The 27,590-nt window shown below is 43.4% G+C and overlaps 1 protein-coding gene across 1 annotated transcript in view; it reads left to right on the forward strand.

Annotated features, from left to right (window-relative positions):
• SYT6 (synaptotagmin 6) overlaps positions 1-27,590 on the forward strand; it is a 78,342-nt gene that overhangs the window by 41,863 nt on the left and 8,889 nt on the right. The window contains exons 5-6 of the mRNA XM_078155503.1: positions 20,936-21,056; positions 24,664-24,835. Of these exons, the coding sequence (XP_078011629.1) occupies positions 20,936-21,056; positions 24,664-24,835 (293 nt within the window). The remainder of the gene's footprint in view (positions 1-20,935; positions 21,057-24,663; positions 24,836-27,590) is intronic.

The raw sequence follows: 27,590 nt of genomic DNA on the forward strand, positions 1-27,590 counted from the left end.
GGGAAGGGGAGAAGGAAGAGGTGAAAGGGGGATTGGGTAAAGGAAAAGAAATGATAAATGATGTGTAGGAGGGAGAGAAAAGTTTGGCATTGAGGTGGAAAAGGAACCGAAAATGTAGTCGGACACCAGGAGGAAAGGGAGCCTGCTGCCGTGGAGCATTACAACCTGGTGGGAGAACACTGAGTTTGGAGTCGGAAGGCCTGGGTTTCTCTAAATCCTGTGATGCTAAGGGGGCAGGGCTCTGCCATGAACAAAGGCTGTATACAAGGGGGATGCTGTCTTTGGAGAGCTTTTGAAATGTTTATGAAAACTTATCCCACCACTACCCCCTAACTGTTCAGTTGAAGGCATTTTTAAAATGATCACTAGGGTCATAATGACATTAGCTCATATTTATATAGCATTTCACGGTTTATAGAGAACACTTTCCTTTCTAGAGTCCTGTGAAGTAGGGAGTGGGAATTCTTATTGTCCTCATTTTACAGATGGAGAAACTGAGGCTCAATGGCTAAGTGACTAGGCCATGGTCACAGAGCTAGTAAAGATGGAAGTCCTTACTGTCCCCATTTTACAGATAGGGAAACTGAGGCTCAGTGGCTAAGTGACTAGGCCATGGTCACAGAGCTAGTAAATGACCAAGATGGGAACCCAGTTATCCAGACTCCAGTGAAGTCTCTGTGCAGTTTCCCCTGTACTCTAGGTGGTCGGTAGGATTAGTCAAGAATGAGTTCTTGCCATGAGGGCACTGAAAAAGCCTGAGTTGTGTCCCCTGGTTAAGAGAAAGGCCTTTGCAGCATCTGCTGAGCTCCCTAAATCTCTCCCTATGAGAACTTCTATTCTGTATTTGTTTCTGTCCCACTAAGCTTAGCTCCTGGACAGGCAGAAATAGCCATTAGTGTCACCTGCTCAGTGGTGGGAGACGTTAGCTGGCATGGCCAGAACAGACAGTCTGTAATTTCTAGAGGAGTAACAGTAATGGAGCTAATTTGGTGTTTCATCATTTTGTTCCTAGGGGAGCGATGGGGACAAGAGAGGGAGGGCTGAGACAAGGCTGCATCTTGGTGACAGCTCTCCTGAGAAGGGGCTCTAGATTCTCTAGGGACAGCTCGAGGAATTGCCCCCACCCACCTCCGCTGTCTTGTGTCTCGCTCCACTCCCCTCTCCTTCTATTCCGTTATTGTCTGGTCATGAAAGGCTTCCCATCCTAACTGTACAGTGCCACTGAGGGATGTGGAGATGGGGGTCAGGGCAGATCCCTGCGGGTCCAAACCAGGAGGCTAAGGTTCTAGGCAGGCTATTCCCTCCCTTCTCTACCTTCTCTCAGCTTTGATTCCTTTTTACCGTCAGCTCCGCCCAATACACACACACACACACACACACACACACACACACACACCCCCTCTAAAACTACATAAAAAGCACGTCACTCCATAGCCCACCAGACACATGCTCCATTTGTATGGAGGTAGGTCTGTCTAAACCAGCACACAAAAGCCTGAGATACAGGGCTCAGAATCATCTCTAGGGGCAAATTACATGAGATGCCTTCCTGCCCCATGGCATGGAAAGAGTCTGGAATTTAGATTTAGGGGTCCTGAATTCAAATCCTGACTGATATTAACTCCCTAAATGCCCTTAAATGTCTCGTCTGTAAAATGAGGTGTTTGGAGCAGATTTTTAGACTTTAAAAAAAAATTGATAACTGCCTTTCAGAATAATTGGTTTCATATGTAAATCTATGCTTTTTATCTTATGCTTTAAAAATGTTTTTTTCTGAGAAGGGATCCATAGGTTTCACTGTATTGTCAGAGGGTTTCATCGCACACAAAGAAGTTTATGAACCCCTGGGCTAAGAGATCTCTGATTATCCCACCAACTCTAAGTCTTAGGCATCAGGATGGCCCACTGGATTAGGCACTAGACTTAGAGTCAAGAAGACCTGGCTCTTGCTTCAGATATTAATTAGCTGTGTGACCCTAGGAAAGTCACTTAACCTGTCTGCCTCGGTTTCCTTATCTTGCAAAATGGAGGGTGGGGAGGGTTGGACTGGATGACTTCTTAGGTCCTTTTCAGCTCTAAATCTATGATCCTATAATCTTATGCTTGTAAAAGAAGCCAAAGACGTTAACCAGCCCTTTGTTTTAGTTAACAGTAATGATCCCATACGTGCCTAAAGATAGATTTTTTTGTTTCCAAGGTGCTTTCACAGTGTATTATTTAGCTGGCTTCAATCTGCGGACTTATGGTGTGGCTATGAACCTGTTTTCTCTAGTTACCTCTTCTTCCCTGGGGCTACTTCAATACCCTCACCCCCTCCCCTCCCATTCTGCCCCCTCTCCCACTTATTAAGGAATCTGGGGAAATCATTTTTTTAGATATAATTCTGAGCACAGACCATGAATCCAAATACTACAGTGGAAAGAATCCTGGCTTTAGCATCAGAAAATCTCAAGTTCAGATGCAGACCTTGGACAAGCCACTAAACTTTCAGGGCTTCTCTGTCCCCTCATCTGTAAAATTAGAGGGTTGGGCTAAGTGACCTGCAGTTTTCCCAGCTCCAGACTTTTGATCCTATGATCAATTCCATTCTCCCTCGAAGAATTTTTTTAAATCACTGTGACTTTCCTTGGGACGCAACTGTTAATCCTTCACCTTCAGGTACCTATTAGAGGTCTGGTGGGAGGCTGTGGGACTTGGCTCTAGTAATAATATTAGTAATAATAATGAGTACTAAGGGCAAGTCAGTTAACTTTTCAAGGCCTCAATTTCATCACCTGTAAAATGAGCAGTTGCGATAAATGCTCTGAAGTTCTGCATGCTGGTCAGCAATTGAAGAAATCTCTATCCAAAATCCTGCAGCTGTAGCACTCTAGAAGGCTCCCTCTTTCCATCTCCCCATCCTCACACTTCTAAGTCCTCTCTCCCTCTACTATTAGTACTCATTTGCAGGGTAACAGTTTCTAGTTCCTCTTCCCTGTTTCCTTAAAAAGGGAGGCAGTCTGGTGTAATAATAAGGATTCTGTGCATGGAGTGTGACAATAACTGGATTTGAATCCTGACCCCAACCCTTACTAGATGGGTGACCGTGGGCAAGTCATTTAATCTCAGTTTCCTCATATAAAATGGAGATAAAAATATCTGCAGGACCTACCTTATAGGGTTGTGGAGAGGATCAAATTAGACATTTGTAATGTACTTTTTAAAAATCTTTAAACACTGTGTTGTTGCTGTTCGGTTATTTCACTTACGTCCAACTCTTCACGACCACATTTTGGATTTTCATGGTAGAGATACTGAAGTGATTTGCCATTTCCTTCTCCGGCTCATTTTACAGATGAGGAAACTGAGACAAACAGGATAAAAGACTTACCCAGGGTCGCACAGCTACTAAGTGTCTGAGGCCATATTTGAACTCAGGAAGATGAGTCTTCCTGTCTCCAGGCCGAGCACTCTATCCACTATGCCACCTAGCTGCCTGCAAACACTATATAAATATCTATTATTATTATCATTATCCAGAGTCGTCTCAGAGCCTCTGACCAAATGCCTAATAGAACATCATGCCCACATCTGAACCCCATGCCTGAAGGTCCCAGGGAAAGTCACAATGATGGATGTCTAAAAAAAAATCTTAGGGGGACAAAGGAATTGAATATGGGGTCAAAGGTAAAAAACTGGAAGGGAACAGAGAGGCCTGCTCAGTTTAAGTGACTTGCCCAGGGTTATGTAGATGGGGAGCAGGATTTAAACACAAGTCATTCAACTCCAAAGTCTGTTTTTTCCACTATAGGATTCACTGAAGTGATTTATCTTTGTAGAAAAGAGACAGTTGAGTAGAATTTAAAAGCAGCCTTAGAGCCTGTGAAGAGATGATGAATAAGTAAAGAGCATAGCTGTTCTCTCTTTTTTATGGGGAGCAAGACTGGAGGGCAGGACCTCAAACTGCTATTTATTTGGGTTAGACTTGAAGAGGGACTTCCTAACTACTGGGCTTCTGGGAAGGGGCTAAGAACCAAGTGTGTTTATGGGGGGTTTTGTTTGGTTGGTTTGTTTTTATAGTATGTAAGGCAATATTAAAGCAGTGTGAGGCCTTCTTGCCCTATAGTATGTATATGATATGGTGGGAAAAAATAGGAAAGCCACGATCCCTGGAGTTGAAAGAACTGGGTTCAAATCCTGTCTTTTTAAAAATTAATTTGTTTATTTTTAGTTTTCAACGTTCACTTCCATAAGATTTTGAGTTCTAAATTTTCTCCCCCTCTCTCCCTTCCCTCCTCCCAAGAGGGCATGCAATCTGATATAGGCTGTAGATATACATTCATATTAGACATATTTTCACATTAGTCAAGAAGGATTAGAACCAATGGGAGAAAGAAGAAAAAAAATAGAGAGCAAATAGTATGCTTTGATCTGTATTCAGACTCCATGGTTCTTTTTCTGGATGTGGATAGCATTTTCTATCATGAATCTTTTGGAACTGTCTTAGATCATTGCATTGCTGAGAAGAGCTATGTCTATCAAAGTTGGTCATTGCACAGTGTTGCTGTTCAAATCCTGTCTCTTATGATTACTGTGACCTTGGGCAAATCACTTCATTTCTCAGGGACTCAGTTTCCTCACTTTTAAAATGAAGGAGGTTGGACTAAATGACTTCTAAGGTCCCTCCTGGCTTTAGATCTATGACCCCGAGTCCAGAGTTTGTAGTCAGAGGACCTGGGTTCAAACCCCTGCTCTGACGCTATTTATGTGACCTTGGCTAAGTCTCTGAGGCCATCTCTACAGGTCTGTTTCCTTGCCTGTAAAAAGAAGGACTGAAAGAAATGACTGCCAAGGCCCCTTCCAGCTCAAAATACGTGATTCTATAATCCTTTGATCTGATGGTTTCTCTCCCTTGAAAAGCCCAGCTTTCCCTTAACAGCACATGGAGAGAAGCAGACCGTGGGTGAGACGCTCTTCCTCACCCCAGGGCGCCTGCAAGGAAGCACAACCCCCTCGCTAGACCGAGGCAAGAGTGAAAAAAGAAGTGGCCCATAAAGCAATCTACCCAGCTAGGATGGAGCACAATGCCTCCTCCTCACATCCCACTCAGCCCTAATCTCCCATCTGCTTGTGTGCTCCCCACCAAAGTATCTTTATTTATTGGGGGTCTCTTTTGAACTCTAAGCTCTAAGTCACAGAGAGGGGGCTGCCCTGCATCATTGAGACAGTCTCCTCTTCTGGGAGTTCTCTACACCAATGAAATCAGTCAGTTAACCAGCATTTATTAAGCATTTTCTACACTCCAGACACTGGGCTAAATGCTGGGGATACAAAGAAAGGCAAAAACAGTGCCTGCCCTCAAGGGGCTCACATTCTAATGGGGGAGGCAAGGTACAAGAGGTAAGCAGTGTAAATGGAAAGCCATCTCAGAAGGAAGGCCTTAGCGATGGAGGGGATGAGGAAAGGCCGCCTGTAAGAGGGGAGATTTGAGCTGAGTGTTGAAGGAAGTCAGGAAAGTAACGAGAAAGAGGAGAAGGAAAAGAAGGAGGAGGAGGAAAAGGAGAGGGAGGAGGAGAAGGGAAGGGAGAGGAGCAGGAGGAGGGAAGGAGAGGAAGAGGAGGAGAAAGAGGAGGAGGGGAGGGAGGAGGAGGGAGAGGAGGAAAAAGAAAAGGAGAAGGGGAGGAGGGAAAGGGGAAGGAAGAGGAGGAGAGGGAGGGGGAGTAACAGGAAGGGGAGGAGGAGAAGGGAAGGGAGAGGAGCAGGAGGAGGGAAGGAGAGGAAGAGGAGGAAGAAGAGGAGAGGGGAGGGAGGGGGAGGGAGAGGAGGAAAAAGAAAAGGAGGAGAAGGGGAGGAGGGAAAGGGGAAGGAAGAGGAGAAGAGGGAGGGGGAGGAACAGGAGGGGAACAGAGAGAAGGGGAAAAAAGAAAAGGAGGAGGATGAGGAAGAGAAGAAGGGAGGAGGGAGAGCCTCCATCTCCTAACTCTTTGCATATACCTATGTATGTTATTCCCCCTCAATAAAATGTAAATTCATTGAAAGCCAGGATTATTCAGTCTGTCTTTGTATCTGCAGATCTTCAGCACATAGTAGGTACCTTAACAAATACTTGTTGACTGACTGATTGATTGATTGATTGATTGATGGGCTCCTTCAACTCCTCCCTGGGCATAAGGCCTGGGTGAAGGGGGAACATGAGGTCTCCCGTTCGGCTGTGAAGGCAGGCTCTCTTGCCCAAGATGGGGCTCCTGGGAGTCATTCCCCTTGGTGCTTCAGGGAATTAGATCTTCTGCAGCAAGGCTTCTGCCCTCACTGGACCTAGCTTCCTCTCCCAACACCATCCCCCTCCCTCCCATGAGGCAGTGTCTTTTGGAGTAATTTTGCACTTAGTGAGAGGATGATGTAACAGGCATTTTCCTGAGAAATGACAGTCCGGGGCCAGCGTGCTCAGCACCGGGCAGGTTGGACTGAGCAGGAGATGGATGCTCTTGCAATCTGTAATGCAGTCTGACACCACCAATTTGTCTCTCTTAGGGGGTGGGGGAGGCAGGGAGAGGGACACGGGAAATAAATACTCCAAGTCCTAGTGGTTTCTCCAGCACTGCTTCTCTCAGCCAGGACTCCAGACAATAAGCATTTATCAAGCACTCACTATGTGCCTGGCAGTGTACTGAGTGCTCAGGCCTTGCCCTCAGGAGCTTATGTTCTAATGGGGCAAGTGGGAGTGAGGGGAGGTACTCGTGGAAGACTTGGTGGTGAAGTCCTGAGGATGAAGAGCGGCTGGTCTAGGCCATTCCTGAAAGTATCTTGTTTACACCTTGTTTGGCCTTCGTTCTTGAAGAGGATTATGACATCAGGAAGGTGATGCCATGACTTGCAAGTGAATTGGATCTAAGGGAGGGAGGGCTGTTCAAAGTCACCAGCCTCACTTTCTCCCCCAGAGCCATCTGGGTCCAGTGGCAAGATGTAGATCAGGCCCCCTAAAAGCAGGTTAAAGGTTACAGGAAGAACTTACCTATGGGAAAGGGGAGCCATGAAGGGTGGAAGGAGAAGCAGCTGAAACAGAAGTCCAGAGATAGAAGCATACCCGGTCTGGTCCCTTCCTCAAAACAGGTGTTCTGAGAACAACTTACCAATGGAAGAAAATGGGACTATAGGGAAAGCTGATGAGCAATGGCGGGAAAGTCCAGGCCTGAGGGTGGGTTTGGGGGAGGAGGGTTGCTTTACATGTTCACAAAAGATGAGACCTCTCTCCATCTACCCACTCCTTCATCAGAGAAGTTTGAGAATGGGACCCCTGTATGAATGTGTAGGATGTAGCCTCTGGATTGCTTTGATTCTGTGGCTATCCTCCAGAATGGCCTGGTTTCAGCAGAAAGTGTCCCTCTCCTCGCTGAGCTCCTGGAAATAAGAAGGCCACATGTGGGAGGGACTTCAGCAGCCACAGCCTCCTTCACACACACACACGCACACACACACACACACACACACACACACATTAATAAAAGGAGAGATTTCAGGCTCCTGTGGGCCAAAAGTATGGCTAGAGCTGGTGAGCTTTAAGGACCAAAGTTTTAGAAGCCTGTTAAAGAGACAATCAAGCTGACAGGCCTGTAGGTATTAGCTCATGCTACGTGACAACCTTCACTAAGACTGTAACCCCCATTGGTTTGCCAATCCCTGGACTTCCTGTTCCCAAGAATGCTTGTTCTAAATCAGAGTTCTTCATCATCAGTCATAGGAGAAGGTTTTATGTGCACACACACATACCCCACGGGGGCCAGCACCCTCTTTCTTCTATAAACCCCTGCAGATAACGAATGCATTGAGGGGTACAAAGAGAGAGTCACCACTGAGATGCTCCTCTCTCCCTAGAGGAAACCAACAGTTGTTCAACGTTCACACAGCATGGTAGCTCATGGCAGCAAATGAAGACAGATTCTCCATCATTAACTCCATTAATACACCACTTACTCCCTTTTCTTGTTCCTTAATGGAGATGCTTGATGGCATGACCAGACCTCAGGTAGACCAGCAAACCCTTTGGCCATTTCCTAACACCAAATAATGTCCTTTGTTCTAATAGTGGCAGGCTTCCCAATGTTTCATATTAGTGGCCTGTTTTCTCAGCCTACTCAAATTTATTGAAAGCCCCACTTTCCCCCAACCTCCCTAGCCTTCCTCCCACCTTTTAAAAAGTCATTAGGAGGAAATCTGGTACCTCCCAGTGTGATTCTGACTCACGAATATTTGCCCAAAAGTAATGGTGCGTGTGATACAGCAGGCCTCTTTTCAAGGTCAGGTTCACAAGGCAGAGGCTGAGGAAAAGTTCCCTAAATGAAACCATCTGTTTCCCTGAAGATAATTCGAAATGAAAGAGTTTGCTTACCCCCCTGCTGACATGCATTTTTGCCTCTCAACTTGTCCCCCACAGCTGAGCTCAACCACCTGAGGCTCCCTCTCAAACTAACTCCTCCAAGGTCCTGGCTGACCCAGCCCCATTCTAGCTAGGCTTTCTCCAGGACTCTCTAAGTGGCCACACCCCTGCCCAGTCACTGGAGCTGGAGTTTATTAGAGTATCACTTAAGACACCTCGCTTAGGCTCATCACTTATTCATAAAGCCACAAAGCCCTTGGGGGGGGGGGAAGCATTCAAGAGGCAGAACACAAAACAAATGCAAGCTACCCTTGGAGCTCGAAGCAAGGAACCCCAAGCATCACAACAGATACAGATGCCACCCTTCCAAACACAACTGTCCCCAGACTCACTGCCTGAGCCCCAGAGAAACTACATCATCCCAGCACACAGCAGATTCCCTCACACAGTCAGTCACCCTGGAAAAAAAAAAAAAAGAAAGAAAGTTGGGGCAGGGGAAGGGTGGCTCATGCCCTTTCTGCTCAGTTTCCAAGGGCAGGGCCAAGTAGATGGGAGGAGGCTGCTGGCCATTGCCAAAAGCCAAATCCAGTCCTTTGCCCTCCTTGGACAAACTCTACCCACACGAAACAACTTAACTGCAGTTCCTGCCCAATGCATCAGACACGGTTTTGGTCTCCTGTGGCTTTTATAAAAGTGGAAAGGATGCTTTCCCAGCTGATGATGATAGATGCAGACAAACCACTTAAAGGTGAAGATGCCCAAAGTGTTCTCTGAGAGTCAGGAAAGAAGCATCATTGCTCCTGGAAGCTCAGATTCCCGTGATAGAAAATGGCAACGTTGGCTCCATTCATAGCTTCTCCAAAAGGGTATTGAGAGGCAGTAAAGTTTGATGAGAGGGGGTGCACGTTTGGTTTTCCTCACCCCATCAGCTTTGTTTAGTGTTTTGGAAAGAGCACTGGATTCCGAGCCAGTGGACTTGGGTCCAAATTTCATCTCTAATGCTTACTAGCTTCAGGATAATGACCAAGTAGCCTGGCTTCCTCTGAACTCTAATTTCCTCATCTTTAAAACGGGAGATAAAACACTTAAACTACCTATCTCACAGAGATACCAGGAAAGTGTTTTGTAAATCTCAAGAGGTATAGGAATGTGAGATGTTAGTATCTTAGAAATGAACGTTTGGGTTTCTCAGCATAGGAGATTGACACCAGTTAGAAATTTTAGTAATGGTTGTTGGGAGAATCTCTCTGCTCCTTCCCATTTTGAATCATAGAACATTAGAGGGAAAAGGAACCTTCGAGATCATCTGGTCCAGACACTGTATCTTGGAGATGAGGAAAGAGAAGCCCCAAGGAAAAAAAATGAATTGCTCCAGGTCATTAAGCCAAGTCATTAGTAGCAGAGCCAGAATTAGGATTCACATTTCCTGATTCCCAAGCCAAGGCCCTGTCCACAACCCCACACTTAGAGACAGGTGGATTTCAGGCATTAGGCAGAAGGTTCTGCTTTAGTAAACCATTGAAGATGGGCCAAAGGCAACCAGGTTAAACACAATGCCCTGTTGTGGGCTGGCCCTTAAAAGTCTCACTGACCGGACCTCACTTAGAGCTCTAAAAAGGGGAGCACATTAATGCCATTAGCACCATCATCACGTGGAAAGGTTGTACTCAAGGAAAGATTTATTTGTTGTTGTTGTTGTTGTTTTTCAAGGGAAAAGGCTATTTATTTGTATGCAGTTGGACTATTGAAAGGGCAAGTTTACTCAAGAGGAGAGGAAATGGGGAAGGGGAATCTCCTCTTGTGCCTGTGAGGAGAATCAGAACATAATCAGAGCATCCAGGAGAAGCAGCTGACCTCCCATTCTCAAGGAAAGATTTATTGAGGAATAATATCTTCCTGCCTCTCGTTCAGGCTAGAGCTCTTGCCCCCATCCCTCAACAGAAGCAGCAGGGGCTCTTTCCCAGGTCCACTTCACTAGCCCTCAGCTAGAAGGAGCCAAGAGCACCAAGCTGATTTCTGACCCTCTCCTAATGAAAAGTGACCTCCCTAGCACTGGGAGCCTCATTACCAGCTGGTGGCCCTAAGGCTGTCCTCACCCAAAGCCAGGTAAAAGATGGTAGCAATAATACAGCATCCCCTACACATCCCTTTTTGACCCTTGGTTTTATTTTTGGCTGACATCTCAAATATCTCTAATTAGGATAAAAAACAGGAAAATGTGCAAGGCCTAAAGAGGCAATGAATGGAGAAGGAGGCTATGGGGGAGCAAGAACTTGCTGAGAGATGCTAAAGAAAAGAAATAGAAAGAAGAAAGGCACAAGAGTCAACGGGAGAGACTGATTCCAAGGCAGCACTAAATACTTTCCAGAGAAGGAGAATGGCCTTTCAGGAAATATTGACTTTCTGAGTTGGTTTAGCCCTTTTCTTTATATTTACTAAGAATAGAAAAGAAAAGGAAAAAATCAACCTATTTATATTCCTATAACAAAGACTAGATTTCTCCTACAGCTTTCATGTTCTAGGTACAAATACTGGCTTCACTTGGAAGAAGCCTTGAGTGTGAGTCTGCCTTAGATCAGGGATAAAGGATGAATTGAATGCACTATTATTAAAAAAAAATGTTTAAAAATAAAAAGCCGAATATGTGTGGGAAAGGGCAAGGTGAGGAGAAGGGAGGAGAGAAAGTTTTAGTCCTAATTATTGATGGAAACACCAATGCACCAAAACTTAAGGTCTAGTCCAGGGGTGGGGGACCTGTGGCCTCCAGGCCACATGTAGTTCTCTAGGTCCTCAAGTGTGGCCCTTTGGCCACATGTGGCCTGGAGGCCGAAAGTTCCTCACCCCTGATTCAGTCCGATGTCAGCCTCTAAGAGAGACTAATGTGTCACCCCAAAGCGTAACTACAGGGGAAAGGGGGCACCTACCTGAGTCCCTCTGATTACCCAAAGGCCCGAGAGAAATAAGCAATAATTCTTCATAGTAGAGCAAATTCTGCCATGCGTATCTGTTGGTTTCCTGGTAGGAGAGGGTATCTTGGGAAGAAGATTAAATCTTTAGAGACTTTAGTAATTCAGTAAACCCAGAGTTAATATTAAGAAAGCAGCAAGTAGGTAAATATTTCCAGGGCTTCAATCTAGACTCAACTTCCCATTTGCAAAATGGGGGAGCAGTCCCTTTACATCTTTATGATAGCTTACTGAGAGAATTCCTCTGTCTTTTTTCATTTTGAAGCAGTCACTCATTCAATCTATCGATAAGCACTTATTAGACACCTCCTACTGTGCCAGGTTTGGGGGATTTAAAGATGAAAGTAAATCTGTCTTTCCCCTCAAGGAGCTTACATTCTACTGGGAAGAGACAACATTCACACAGCTTTTCCACAAGTATAACCACATACCAAGTAAATGCAAGGTTATGGGGGAGGAGGCACACGGTACTAATCGCAGGTGGTAGGTGGCACTCAACCTGAATCTTAAAGGGAATGAGGAGTTGTAAGGGGCAAAGGTGAAGAAGGAATGCATTCCAGGCACAGGAAGCTGGTATAAAGGTACAAAGATGGGCAACGGAGTACCTTACAGGAGTTAAGAGAATGTTGGAGTCAGATGGAACCTCAAAGATTATCTGACCCAACTCCCTTGTGTTGAAGATAAGGAAAGCTAGGGCCAGAGAGGAAAAGGACTTACCTGAGTCACAAGGACAGTTAGTAGCAGAGCCAGGACAACAAGCTAGTTCATCTGACTCCTAGGTCTGTATCTGTGGTAGGACATAGCTAACAGAAGTTACAATGCTGAAAAGAATAAAATGACACTGATGTTTCCCAGGCAGAGTGGTGGGGGTGGTAAACGACCTAAGATCTGGACCGATTTCAAGAACTATTTTTGTGGGTGCTAGCTCATTCATGTCCCTTTTATTCATTCAGGAAAAGAAAATTTGTCATACATTCACTATGCTCAAGTATCTGTTATAAGGGCTGAGGGGAGATGGGGAGCAGGGACACCCAAGAGTAAGACCTGGTCCCACCAGTCTAGTGGGATGGAGATATGTATAGGAACAGCTGTCTTGCAAGGTGAGAGCTGGACAAAATGCCAAATTAATTCAGGGGAGTGAGAGGTCGCTTTCCTTTCCTGGCCCCATATGCAATTCTTCTCTCAGGGAGGCTAAAGACATTGGCATCATCTTCAACAAATATTTACTGAGCATTTACTATGCAGAAGTCAGTGTTCTAGGAGGCTTGAGGGAGACAAAGCAGTGAGTGGCAATTATCTGAAATAGAGGGCCCATGTCTAATGGAGAGTAGTGAGAAATCAGTTCAATTCAAGTTAGCTAAAGTGTATTAAGTGCCTACTATGTGCCAGGCACTGAGGCAGAGAGAGTTTAAGTGACTTGCCCAGGGTCACACAGCTAGTAAATGGCTGATGCTAGTGAATAGTCCAGCAGGGATGAGGGCCTGTATAGGGGTTGAGGGGGGTTGTTGATTGGAGAGGAGACAGATGCAAGGGATATAAAAATGGCAAGATTTGGCTCCCTGAAGCATCTATGGAATTGTAGTCTTGGGTCTGTAAGAACTCATGTGACCTTAGATAATTGTCAGCCATTTAGAATATCTTTGGTGCTGAGGGGGTTTATGCTTAGTTCAAGCCTTTGCTCACAGTGCTTAGGAGACCTTCAGACCCTATCATCTCCGTCTCTTAAAGTCCTTCCCTTTCTCCAAGGTCTGCCTCAGGCATCACCTCCTCCATGAAGCTTGGCTCAGCCCACCCCCCAGGTGAAGTAATAACAGATGTTTTGTGCTGCGTGGCCTGGACCTCTTTTCCACTCCATGTAATATAGTGGGGGAGAACACTGGATGTGGAGTCAAAAGAACTAGGTTCACACTAGCTGTGTGATCAAGGGCCAGTCACTTAATTTTTCTGAGCCTCAGTTTCTCATCTGTAAAATCAAGATGGTGGAGTAAAAGCAGTGGCTTCCTTGAGCTCTTCCCCAAAGCCCTCCAAATATCTGTAAAAAATGGCTCTAAGCAAACTCTAAAGCAGCAAAACCCACAAAAAGACAGAGTGAAATAAATTTCTAGCCCAAGACAACCTGGATGGTTGATTGGAAAGGTCTATTGTACCAGGCTGGTAGAGGAGTGCAGTTCAGCATGGGCATGCAGGCAAAGACCAGGCCTCAGTGAACCTGGAGCAGGCCTCAGAGGACTGAATCATGGGCAGCTGTGGCAGTTTCCAGACTTCTCAACCTACAAACACCAAAGACAACTTAGAAGGTCAGCAGGAAAGGTCTGTGACCACCATGAGAGAGAAGCCGCAGTCCCAGCACAGCCCTGGGGCAGCGGCTGCTTCCTAAGCTTCTGCCCCACAGACTGAGGGGGAAGCAAGTGGCTGATCAGAGGAAGATTGCAGGGATCTCTTTGCTGGTGGTGAGGTAGGAATCTCTTGCTTTGCCTGTGCTTGGATCTGGGTCACAGTTCTAGGTGGTGATCCTGGGGTGAGAAGTAGAGCTGGCATGATGGAACTTGTGGTGCCACTGCAGAGAGAATCCTCCTCACAGTTCCAAGGCAGAAAAGAGTGCTTGTGGTGACTCATAAGCCAGAGCCCAGGCCAGGAAAGGAATAAACACCTCTCCCTTCATCGTACCACCTTAAAGAACTGAAAATTTACAGGTCCCTAGAAGTATCTCTGAAAGCAGCTGCATAAAACCCCCAAAGCTTGGGACAGTACACTCTCCACATTGGAAGCAGACTCTTACCTTAACAAAGAGTTTAAAACTCAAGTAACTGGCCAGGATCATGAGCAAGCAGCGCAAAAAGATTCAGACTATATTATCTTACTTTGGTGAAAAAGAAGATCAAAATATACAACCAGAAAAGACAACAAAGTCAAAGCTCCTACATCAAAGCCTCAAGAAAAATATGAATCAGTCCCAGGCCTTGGAAGAGCTCAAAAGGGATCTTGAGAAGCAAATAAGGGAAGTAGAGGAAAAACTGGGAAGAGAAATGAGAGTGATGCAAGAAAATCATGAAAAACAAGTCAACAGCTTGCTAAAGGAGACCCAAAAAAATGCTGAAGAAAATAACACCTTAAAAAATAGCCTAACCCAAATGGCAAAAGAGGTCCAAAAAGCCAATGAGGAGAAAAATGCCCTAAAAGAAAATTGGCCAAATGGAAAAGGAAGTCCAAAAGATTACTGAAGAAAATACTTCCTTAAAAATTAGAATAGAGCAATTGGAAGCTAGTGACTTTATGAGAAATCAAGACACTGTAAAAAATCCAAAAGAATGAAAAATTAGAAAACAATGTGAAATATCTCATTGGAAAAACAACTGACCTGGAAAATAGATCCAGGAGAGAGAATTTAAAATTATTGGACTATCTGAAAGCCATGATCAAAAAAGAGCCTAGACATCATCTTTCAAGAAATTATCAAGGAAAACTGCCCTGATATTAGAACCAGAGGGCAAAATAGAAATTGAAAAATCCACAGATCTCCTCCTGAAAGAGATCCCAAAGGAAAACTCCTAGGAATATTGTAGCCAAATTCCAGAGTTCCCAGGTCAAGGAGAAAATATTACAAGCTGCCAGAAGGAAATTCAAGTACTGTGGAAACACAATCAGGATAACACAAGATTTAGCAGCTTCTACATTAAAGGACCAGGGCATGGAATATAATATTCTGGAGGGCAAAGGAGATAGGATTACAACCAAGAATCACCTACCCAGCAAAACTGAGTATAATCCTTCAGGGGAAAAAATGGTCATTCAGTGAAATAGAGGACTTTCAAGCATTCCTGATGAAAAGACCAGAGCTGAATAGAAAATTTGACTTTCAAATACAGGACTCAGTGGAACATGAAGAGGTAAACAGGAAAGAGAAATCATAAGAGACTTATTAAGATTGAACTGTTTACATTCCTGCATGGAAAGATGATATTTTATAACTCATGAGACTTTGTCAGTATTAGGGTAGTTGGAGGAAAAAATTATATGTATGTATATATAGATAGATAGAAGAGGGACAGGGTGAGTTGAAGATTAAGGGGTCATATCTGGAGAATAAAATTAAGGGATGAGAGAGGATTATACTGGAGAGAAGAAAGGGAGAGGTAGAATGGGGTAAATTATCTCACAAAAAAACAGAAAGAAAACTCTTACAGTGGGGGAAATGGGGAAGGTGAGAGGGAATGAGTGAATCTTATTCTCATAGGATTTGGCTTAAGGAGGGAATAACATACACATTCAATTGGGTATGGAAATCTGTCTTACCCTACAGGAAAATAGGGGGAAGGGGACAAGAGAGCAGGGGGTGATAGAGAGGAGGGCAGATTGGGAAAGGGGTAATCAGAAGCAAATACTTCTGAGGAGGGACAGGGTCAAAAGAAAGAATAGAATAAATGGGAGGGCAGGATAGGATTAAGGGAAATAGATTAAGGGAAATATGGACGTGTTTTGCATAACTGCACATATACAATCTACATTGAGTTGTTTGCCTTTTCAATGAGGGTGGGTGGGGAGGGAGGAAGAGAGAAAATTTGAAACCTAAAGTTTTAAAAACATATGGTTAAAAAAAATGTTTTCACATGCAATTGGGAAATAAGAAATATAGGAAATGGAGTACAGAAGTCTATCCTGCTCTACAGGAAAATAGAAGGGGAAGGGGAATAAGAGAAGGGGGGAGAGATAGAAGAGAGGAGACTAGGGGAAGGGGTATTCAGAATGCATGCCATCTTGGGGTGCGGGGAGGGGTGAGATGGGGTGAAAATTTGGAACTCAAAAACTTGTGGAAGTGAATGTTGAAAACTAAAAATAAATAAATTTATATTTTAAAGAAAATAGCCTAACCCAAATGGCAAAAGAGGTCCAAAAAGCCCAATGAGGAGAAGAATGCCTTCAAAAGCAGAATTGGCCAAATGGAAAAGGAAGACCAAAGTCTCACTGAAGAAAATACTTCCTTAAAAATTAGAATGGAGTGGGTCAGCTAGGTGGTACAGTGGATAGAGCACCAGCCCTGAAGTCAGGAGGACCTGAGTTCAAATCCGGCCTCAGACCAAACACTTGACACTTACTAGCTCTGTGATCCTGGACAAGTCACTTAACCCCAGTTGCCTAAAAAAAAAAAGCAAAAAACAAAATTAGAATGGAGCAAATGGAAGCTAGTGACTTTATGAGAAATCAAGACATTGTAAAACAAAATGAAAAGGATGAAAAAAAAATAGAAGACATTGTGAAATACCTCATTGGAAAAACAACTGACATGGAAAATAGATCCAGGAGAGAGAATTTTAAAATTATTGGACTATCTGAAAGCCATGATCATAAAAAAGAGCCTAGACATCATCTTTCAAGAAATTATTGGGGCAGCTAGGTGGTGCAGGGGGCAGATAGGTGGCACAGTGGATAGACCTCTGGCCTTGGAGTCAGGAGGACCTGAGTTCAAATCTAGTCTAAGACACATGATACTTACTAGCTGTGTAACCCTGGGCAAGTCACCTGACCCCAATTGCCTCACCAAAAAGCAAAAAAAAAAAATTATCAAGGAAAACTGCCCTGATATTCTCAAACCAGAGGGTAAAACAGAAATTGAAAGAATCCACCAATCACCTCCTGAAAGAGATCCCCAAAGGAAAACTCCTAGGAATATTGTAGTCAAAGTCCAGAGTTTCCAGGTCAAGGAGAAAATATTTCAAACAGCCAGAAAGAAACAATTCAAGTATTGTGGAAACATGATCAAGATGACACAAGATTTAGTAGCTTCTACATTAAGGGACTAGAGGGCTTGGAATATGATATTACAGAGGTTAAAGGAGATAGGATTACAGCCAAGAATCACCTACCCAGCAAAACTGAGTATAATCCTTCAAGGGGGAAAAAAATGGATATTCAGCGAAATAGAGGACTTCCAAGCATTCTTGATGAAAAGACCAGAACTGAATAGAAAATTTGACTTTCAAATATAAGACTCAAGCATGAAGAGGTAAACAGGAAAGAGAAATCATAAGGGACTTATTAAAGATTGAACTGTTTACATTCCTCATGGAAAGACAATATTTGTAACTCTTGAGACCTTTGTCAGTATTGGGGTAGTTGGAGGGAAAAAAATTGGATAGATAGATAGATAGATAGATAGATAGATAGATAGATAGATGATAGATAGATGGATGGATGGATGGATGGATGGATGGATAGATCGATGGATGGCACAGGGTAAGTTAAAGATGAAGGGGTTATATCTGGAGAATAAAATTAAGGGGTGAAAGAGGATTATATTGGGAGAAGGAGAAAGGGAGAGGTAGAATAGAGTAAATTAGCTCACATAAAACAGACAAGAAAAGGCTTTTACAGTGAAGGGGAAGTGGGGGGAAGGTGAAAGGGAGTGAGTGAATCTTATTCTCATTGGATTTGGCTTAAGGAGGGAATAACATACACAATCAATTGGGTATGGAAATCTATCTTACCCTACAGGAAAATAAGGGGGAAGGGGATAAGAGAGCAGGGAGCCGGGGGAGGGGGAGGAGATGATAGAGGAAGGGCAGATTGAGGGAGGAGGTAATCAGAAGCAAACACTTCTGAGGAGGGACAGAGTCAAAAGAGAGAATAGAATAAAATGCGGAGTGGGAGAGGATGAAGGGAAATATAGTTAGTTTTTCACAACATGACTACTATGGAAGTGTTTTGCATGACTATGTATGTATAACCTGTATTGAGTTGTTTGCCTTCTCAATGAGGGTGGGTGTGGAAGGAAGAAGGGAGAAAATTTGGAACCCAAAGTTTTAAAAACAAATGTTAACAATTGTTTTCACATGCAACTAGGAAATAAGATATACAGGCAATGGGGTATAGAAATCTATCCTGCCCTATAGGAAAATAGAAGGGGATGGGGATAAGAGAAGAGTGGGGAGAGAGAGAGAGCAGATTAGGGGAAGAGTATTCAGAATGCAAACTGTCTTGGGGTGGGAGGAGGGGCAAAATGGGGAGGAAATTTGGAAGTCAAAATCTTGTGGAAGTGAATGTTGAAAACTAAAAATAAATTAATTAATCCATCATTTATTTAAAAAATAAAATAAAGTAAAATCAAGCTAATGCATGACTGACCCCACAGGGTTGTTATATGGAAAGTATTGTATAAACCTTGAAGCCTTTTAGAAATGTGAGCTGTTATTATCTTCCTCTTATATACTTATCTCATGAGACACTTTGCAAGACAGCTGTTCCTATACATGTCTCTACCCCACTAGACTGGTGAGACCAGATCTTATTCTTGGGTGTTCCTGCTCCCAATCTCCCCTCAGCCCCTATTACAGATACTTGAGCATAGTGAATGCATAACAAGTCCCATATATCATAGTTATTTACGTGTCTGTCTTTCTTCTATTAGGTTATAAGCTCCTTGATAACAGGATCTATTTGTCTATCTGCATTTCTGTCTCTGTATCTAATACTGAATATAGTAGGCGCTTAATAAATGATTGCTGAATCATAGAATAATTGAATGAATGGTGGCTGAGCCCTACTCATTGGATGAGAGGAAACATTGCACCTAGAAAGGGACAAAATGGGGCTTTGGTCAAGGCCTTCTCCAGATCCTCTGATCCCCATTTTGTTGTTCTCCTGAGATTTAATTAGTTTCTAGGAAAAACCAAAAGCCTTTGGCTTTTGAAAGGGAAGGAGCCAGTGCCATCTAGAGGTGAACAGGAAGACCTAATGTTTGGGGAGATGGGGAGGTGGCAACCTTGGGTTTGAGAAATGGACACCCCAAGAACTTTATTCCTGAGACCACATCGGTGATTCCATGTTCTAAAACCTAATGGAGGATGAGTCTCCTTGGAAAGTGGAGGAGGACACCAAGAAAGGCTAGCCAAACCTAAAGCCAGAACTGTCCCAAGTCCTGACCTCTTCAAAGTTAAGATCACAAATGGGGATGGGGATGGGGATGGGGATGGGGATGGGGATGGGGATGGGGATGGGGATGGGGAAGGGATTGGGGATGGGGATGGGGATGGGGATGGGGATGGGGATGGGGATGGGGATGGGGATGGGGAAGGGATTGGGGATGGGGATGGGGATGGGGATGGGGATGGGGATGGGGATGGGGATGGGGATGGGGATGGGGATGGGGATGGGGATGGGGAAGGGATTGGGGATGGGGATGGGGATGGGGATGGGGATGGGGATGGGGATGGGGATGGGGAAGGGATTGGGGATGGGAATGGAGAAAGGTCAGTGTCTTTACACCAGCGTCAGTGATGCATCCCCAAAAATGATCCATAAGAGAGGCATGATCCCAAGCATGAAGTACAGGACTGATTTTCCCATAGACAAGTAAGGAGCTCAAAGGAGGATTAAGAAAGGCATCAGGCAAGAGGCTATCTATCCCAGCAGAAGGGAATCTCAGAACTTTGGTGCTGTTTTCTACCCACTGTTCAGATACCTTCTTAGGTAGTTTGAATTTCTCTTTGGTGCTTGGATGATCTAAAGAGAATGCTATTAATTTTTTCCAGTGTCTTATTGATGCATTTTGTTTTTCTTTTACAATTATTTCTGAATGTACACTACACGTGCGCGCACACACACACACACACACACACACACTCACTCACTCACTCACTGGAGTCCTCCTTTGTAACAAAACAAAACAACAAAAGCAGTTGAACAATGATCACCAATATAGGGAGGAAGTCTGACAATATATGTGATATTCTGCCCACTAGTGCCTTGCCTCTCTGCTGAGAGGAATAGGGTATGTTTCCTTATCTGTTCTCCAGAACCAAGATTAGCTTTTACAATTAGTGAAAGTTTGCCTTCCTTTCTTTACATTATTATAGTCTTTATTGTTCTTCTGGTTCTGCTTAAAGAACTCTGTATCAATTTACATAAATCTTTCCATGTTTCTCTGAATTCTTCATCTCGATCTTTCCTTACTGCACAATACTATTCCATGGCATTCATGTAACCCAGTTTGTTCCTTAGTTGTTGGGGAGACTCACTCAGCAGTTCATTGCTCACCACTAAAAATATAACAATAAATATGTAGGCATAAACTAGACATTTCTTTCTGTCTTTGAAGGAGGGTGAGTATTTGACCAAAAAGGACAGAAGTATAATATGGTGGAGAAATCGCTGACCATGGAATCAAAACACTTGAGATTAAAATTCTGCTCTGCTACTTACTTGCTCTGTGACCTTCGGCAAATCACATCCCCTCTCTAGGCTTGGTTTGCTTCTGTGTCAAATGAGGAGTTTGTACTAGGTGATCAAGGAGGTGCATTCCAGCCAGGCATGTGCTGGAGCCAACTTGAATCAGTTCTTGAGGACTAATTGTTAAATTAGAAATTGGCAAATGCTACCAATCAGAGTTGGATTTACTGTTTAGTTGACCATCTAGACTTAAGAAAGTGATGAAGAAAATGTGAAAAATCCATATTAAACTTAAAAGTGCATTGTGCAGACACGTTATTTTTTTGGAGAGCTGATTGTTAAACATTTATCAGCCCATCATTGATTTCAGACCTAAAGCCTATGATTGTGTTTGCTACTTTGGCCAAATGTTTTCTCTGTCCCTGATCCCTCTCTGTGCTGTGCTTCTTTACAGGAGAGCGTGGATTTGGGAGAAATCATGTTTTCCCTCTGCTACCTGCCCACAGCAGGCCGCCTCACCCTAACGGTAATCAAATGTCGTAACCTCAAAGCAATGGACATCACAGGCTACTCAGGTATGGCCCCTTCTTTTAACTTTAGACCTCAGGGAATCCTTATGGGGCTGAAAAGATGTAGGGGGGAGGAGAGAGAGAAGGGATACATTACCATTTATCTGAGAGAAGAGAAGGAAAGGGAGAGAAGTGAAGGAAAGGGGAAACAGGAACCCTGGTAGTTTGGGTGAGGTCTGTTTTATCACCAGGTCAGCAGGAAGATCGTGCATACATTTGCCTTTCCATCCCTAGGCCTGCATGGCATCCACTCAGCAAGTAGGAATAGATTCATATAGAAATTGTGTGTTTCCACTGGAGTTTTCCCATATGTCTCAGCCTCAGCCTCAGGACAGCCATCTGGGGCAGCTGTGGCACATATTCTTCCTCTTTCTCCTCCATCTAGCAGGGCAGCTCTAACCCTCTAACCTAGCCTAGAATACTCTTATCTCTGTAGCAGCTGCAGTGACCATCTCAGAGGGACCTCTTATATCAATTGTGTTTCCCTATCCACAAGGAAGTATTTTGGGACACAAGATAAGAGTTTAGAAATGGGGGATTAATTGAGGCTCTAGCTACCAGAAGGCAGATGAATCCTGGCAATCTCTTCCTGTATCAACCTGTACTATCAGCATTTGCCTGGAGAGTTGAAATGGGGTCATGCTACTGAGAATTCCCCTTGTAGGTTCCCAGCATGTAAGGTAGACATTAGATTACATGGCCTCTGAAATCCTTAGCTAGATTCTTTAAAGGCAAACAGGAAAATCTTAAGTTTGGGGTCACCAAGTAAGTACCCAAGAACCCAGCCACCTTAAACAAGCCCATTCTGGTACTTTAAGCTCAACATTCAAAGCCCAAACTTGCATGAAACAAAATTTAAGATTTTTTTTCCCTTGCAGAAAAATGTGCTTAATATAATCATAGCAGCCACAGGGAAGTAATATCCCAGTTGCCAACTTCTATCTGTATCCAGGTACAGCCTGTGGCATTTGGAAAAAGATGAGGTATCAGGCCTTGAAACTGGAAATTTTTCAGGGAAAGACAAATGGGTGCTTATATATAAATATAAATACACACACACACACATACACACACACACACACACACACACACACACACACAATCTTTGATTCACACTGAGATTCTGCACCCAATCTCTAATGCCTTTCTGATAAACTCACACCTCCAAGGGAGGCTTTTAGCCAAAGTCTGCCCCAGATAGCACCAGCCCAGAAAGACACCCCTAACACCTCTCCTTTTCCCTACTCTTTCCACCACTCTTAAGACATGGAGAGAAGCTCAAAGAACCACTTCTGGAGTGTGAAAAGACTCTTATGTGGCAGCAGCTCTCCTTCCCCTGAAAGATATCGAATGTATAGTTCATTTTAATATCAAAATAAGTATGTTCTGGGGATGGAAATTCACTGAGGACTCTTGAAACTGCAGAGGGAAATAAGGTTTTGCTGTGTAAGTCCCTACACCATCTTCCCTGATGTAATTAAATTGATGTGTTGGAAAGCTAGCTTGTGGTAATGCCACTGAAATAGCTGTAAAAGATTGTTCCAAATCAGAAAGGTTTTTTTCTTTTTTTTTATTGAGTTAAGTTCTCTTTTTCCTACTATACTCACACCTCTTCTCCATTGAGATTTAGGGTCTGGTATTACATTTGGGCTCAGTTTAAAAAAAATACGGCTCCCCTTGTTGTGCCAGGAACTGGCATTTATGGGCTCAAGGTTTGAAAAACAAATGCACAAAATGGTCCTGGGTCCGAGGAGCCTCCATGGCAGACTCTTCTCTTTTCCCTCGAGTCAGGGTTCAAGGTAGTAGAATGGGGTAATAAAAAAAAATAGTACAGTGTTTGGATTCGGAGAACCTGGGTTCAAATCTTTCCTCTGTCATTTACTAAGTGTTACGGACAGAGCCCAGGCCATCCTGTTCCCCCATTGACTCTGTTGTTTCCTAAGTCAAGTCACAGGCTGCTCATCTCCGTTATGGATTATGATTGGTAGGGATGAGCCCTAGCAATGGCCCTTGTCCTTTTTGTGTGTCATGGCCCCCTTTGGAAGTTTGGTGAAGTCTATGGACTCCTTTGCAGAATAATATTTTTAAATAAATATTCTGTCCCATTGCTCAGTTTCTGGCTTATTTAAAAGTTTGTGTAAGAGCCTTCTAGATTTAAAATTTTTGCTCTCAGATTATAGTTTCTACCTCCTGGCTTCTTTCTGTTCACTACCAGTGATGTGAGCCCAGTATCCCACTAGCATGATCTTGAGAGATTTCTAACCCGGCCATATGTATGTGTTTAGACAGAAGCATGAATTTTGGGTCTAGTGTGGGCCAGCTGTTCTGGCCTGTGCCTACTTTGAGACAAAGTGTGCCCTGACTCCCAGGCAAGAGGGCGTCTCAGAACATCAGATGCTCAAAAGCTATTATTACCTGTGAGCTTCCCTCCTGTTTCTTCAGCTGCAGAACATAAATAACAATTATGGTGGGGCCTGAGACACCTGTGTTAGGAGGGACACTGGTTGTCAGTTCACTGGATTGCATGGAAAAACACACACACACACACACACACACACACACAATATCTTTGATTCACACTGAGATTCTGCTCCCAACCTTTAATGAGTTTCTGATAAACTCACACCTCCAAAGAAGGCTTGTGGCCAAAGTCTGCCCCAGAGAAGGGGTAGGAGCCACAAGCGAAAGGAAAGATTGGTAAAAAAAAAAAAAAAAAAAAAGTAGCCATCTGCCCACTCAGTGAGCCCTCTGGAAGCAAGGGTGATTCTGAAGGCAGAGGCCAACCTCTTCACCCTACATAGTATATGCAAGACATCCCTAAGGAATATGGCACCCTCATCCTCTCTCTCCCTGAATCCCAGAGAGACCTTGGACATTTCCTCCCTGCTGCCCACTGCCCCTTAGTCAATAGGGAGTAAATATCAGGGATGCCAAGAGCATCCCTCCACTCCCCCTTTCTAGACCAAGTGAAAATGTGATTGTTGGGGACAATGGAGCCCCTAATCTTACTGTCAGCCAGGGAAGACAGGAGCAGAGTCCTGCTGGTCTCTGTTCGTTTCATTCTGACACATTTATTTCCACTTCATGGGTTTAAATGGGTTCTATTTTTACCCCCTAATCTGAACTCCTTTGGTTAATGGTCCTGACAAACCCCCCAGAGAACAGGAATCCAAATAGGTAAAAGAAATCAACTGGCTTTGTTCAGCCTCACCACCTTTCTGAGCCTGAGGCAGTGGGCCCTCGGTCAGCCAAGCATGGGGCCAGCAATGAAGGACTCCGGGTTTCTCCCCTGTATACCCATGGACGAGTCGCTTGACTGCTCTTGGGTCTGTTTCTCCATTAAGTTATCTCCCAAGGATGCCAGGGAACTAAAGAGACCGTGTTTAGTAAGCATTTAGTGCTCCTTGGAGGCAGGTGTTCTGTCTAAAGACAAGGTGGTGTTATTATTTTTACCAACCCACTGATACCATCTGACAAGTCACAGTAGGTCTTGTGTACAGATTCTTCTTTGTTCAAATATTGTTTCAGGAACACCTGCTAAACAAGTTTCTTTCCCTTTCCTATCCTTCCCTCCCTCCCCCAATGCCCCATCCCCCTCCCACCGCCATCACAGATCCCTATGTCAAAGTGTCCCTGCTGTGTGATGGGCGGAGGCTGAAGAAGAAAAAAACCACCATCAAGAAGAATACACTTAATCCGATCTACAATGAGGCCATTATCTTTGACATTCCGCCAGAGAACATGGACCAAGTCAGCCTGCTCATCTCCGTTATGGATTACGATAGGTAGGCAGGAGGCCTGTGGACAGAAACTCTTGCCTTTTTGGTAGGTCATGGAAGTCTGGGGAAGCCTATGGACACCTTTGCAGAAATATATTTAAATAAATAAAATAAAATACACATGGTTGATTACTCCCCCCAAAAAAACCAAAATACATTGAAATGTATTTATTTTTTTTTTAATGTTTAAAGTGCACAGAACCTATATGAAGAACCCCTGCCCTAGATAGACTTTAAAAGGGGAAAGTACAGAGCCAGCTCAAGGTTTCTCAGGCTTATGTTTTGGTGCCCTTACTTTCCTGAAGCCCAGAGCTGGACTTTCATGGCACCAGTATAGTTTCACATGGACTATTTGTGTCCAACGTGTGGTAGGGACTTCTGAGCAGATACTGCTTTGATCAGCCACAGTCAGACACACTGCACCTTGGCCCCGACGTAGTGATGTTTCAGTCCTCCTCAAGAAGGACAGCAGCCAGCCAACGAAGAGCAATCTGAGACATGGTGATGTTTCTCAAAGAGAAAACTCACGTTTCTCTTCCCTCTATGTCATTTCCATGACTGACACCCTCATTCTTTTCATTTCTTGGGTTGGAAACCATGGCATCCTCTCCAACTTTTCCTTCTCCTTTATTGCCTATATTTAACCTGTTTTTCAAGTCCGGGTTTTTTTTTTCCTTCGGGTTTTTTTTTTCCCTTCGAGATAGCTGCCTGATTCACCCCAACTTTCCATTGCCCCTGCTACCACATAGCCATGCCCTTTGTCACCTCATGCCTGGCTCACTGCAGTATATGTCTGAGTGATCTCCCTGATCTGTTCTATACACTGGGCGTCACTCCAGTCTAATCTTCCTAAAATACCTCTTCCTTCATATCACCCACCGCCACCACCCCAATTTAAGACCATACAATAGATCCCTATTTCCTACAGCAGCAAGCATTTCTCTGTTTCGTTTTCAAAGTCCTCTATCATGTGGCCCCATTTTACTTCCTCACCTATGTTTTCTAGCACTTCTTAACAGGAACCCTCTGCTCCAAGCAGGCATGTATATCTACTCACTGGGCCCTTAGTTCTATACTGTTTGCCCATTCCCAAGGTCTACTTACTCTTTTCCTCTTGCTGTTGTTCAATCGTTTTCAGTCATGTCCAACTTTCCATGACCCCAGTTGGGGTTTTAAGAAAACAAAGACACTGGAGTGGTTTGCCATTTCCTTTTCCAGCTCATTTTTTAGAAGAATTCCTTATAAACTATCAAGATTAAGCTAGATTAGCCAGTGCTCAGCACATATTAGGTACTTAATAAACGTTTGCTGAGCTGAATTCGACTCAGCTTATTTTTCATTTGCAGTAAATGGACTTTATATTTGAAAGAGAATTTGTGGGAATTCTTTAGATGTTTAACTTCATCATTATGCACAGCAATCCAATTAATTCTGTATTCTGTGTTTAGAATGAAGGCTTAACTTAAATGAGTCCTGTTTTGGAAATAAACACATTGTTATAATGATTTAAACACCAATACTGGGGTGGGTATGATTTAGAAAATTCATAATATATAGATATAGATATAGATATAGGTATAGGTATAGATATAGATATAGATATAGATATAGATATAGATATAGATATAGATATAGATATAGATATAGATATAGATATAGATATAGATATAGATATAGATATAGATATAGATATAGATATAGATAGATATATAGATAGATATATATATAAACACTTGCATCAGACTAGCCAGCCTCTTCTTTTAATCAGTTGATGTTAATGTTCAGAGACTTTTTGTATCTTGTTGCTGAAAATATATTTTGCATTTCAGCACATCAAGTTACAATAAAGGTATTACTTACTCAGAAAAAAAAAAGAAATAAGTATGACCCTGTAAAGTTGTAGTAAGATAAAGTAAGAGGAAAGTAAGATGTAGTAAGGAAAGAGGAAACTGAGGCAAACAGGGTTAAGTTAGTGAGTTGATGAGTTAAGTTAATAAGTTAAATTAATGAGTCTTCCTGACTCCAAGCCCAGTGCCCTATCCACTGCACCACCACTTTTAATGGCTAGTTCAAGTGCCATCTCTTTTTTTTCTTTTTTTTTTTCTTTTTTTTTTTGCTTTTCTTCATATCCTCAGCGCTTAACATAGTGTCTAGTAAATGGTAGGTACATAATAACTGTTTTTGATTTATCTTCTTCAGGAAGCTTTCTATGATTATTCTTTTTCAAACTTATCTCTCCCTTCTCTGAATCTTGTTCTCTGTGTTTCATATGTATTAGTATTGTCTGCTCAGTCTATAGACTCCTCACAAGTGGAGGATTGGATTTTATAACCCCTCCATAATACCAGTATAGTGAATGCTGAGCACACGGTAGGAATTCAAGAAACTCTTGTCACTGAAGTTAATGAAAATCAAGATACCAGGAGGGCAAGCCTCATTCTAAGTTATTTAGTACCTATCACTGCCTGTAATAGGTGATCACTAAATATTTGTTGATTTACCGTTTTGTGAATAAATCACTTTAGCTACCAGATTTATTGCTTATGCCACTCTGTCCCTGGGACACCCTAAAAGTGGGCTATGAGTCACACTTAAAAACCCAATGAGGTATGGAACAGGCAGAGAGAAAATACTGATGGGAGGTTGATTTACTATATTTTTGAAGTCTCCTCTGAGACACCCAAGCAATACTGACAAAGTAGAAGAACATACAGTTATCCCTTCCACATTGAACTTTCAATATATTTTGAGTCAGCAAAAG

This window comes from Phascolarctos cinereus, unplaced genomic scaffold (genome assembly GCF_003287225.1).
Source record: "Phascolarctos cinereus isolate Bilbo 61053 unplaced genomic scaffold, phaCin_HiC Scaffold_5;HRSCAF=322, whole genome shotgun sequence".
Taxonomy (NCBI): domain Eukaryota; kingdom Metazoa; phylum Chordata; class Mammalia; order Diprotodontia; family Phascolarctidae; genus Phascolarctos; species Phascolarctos cinereus.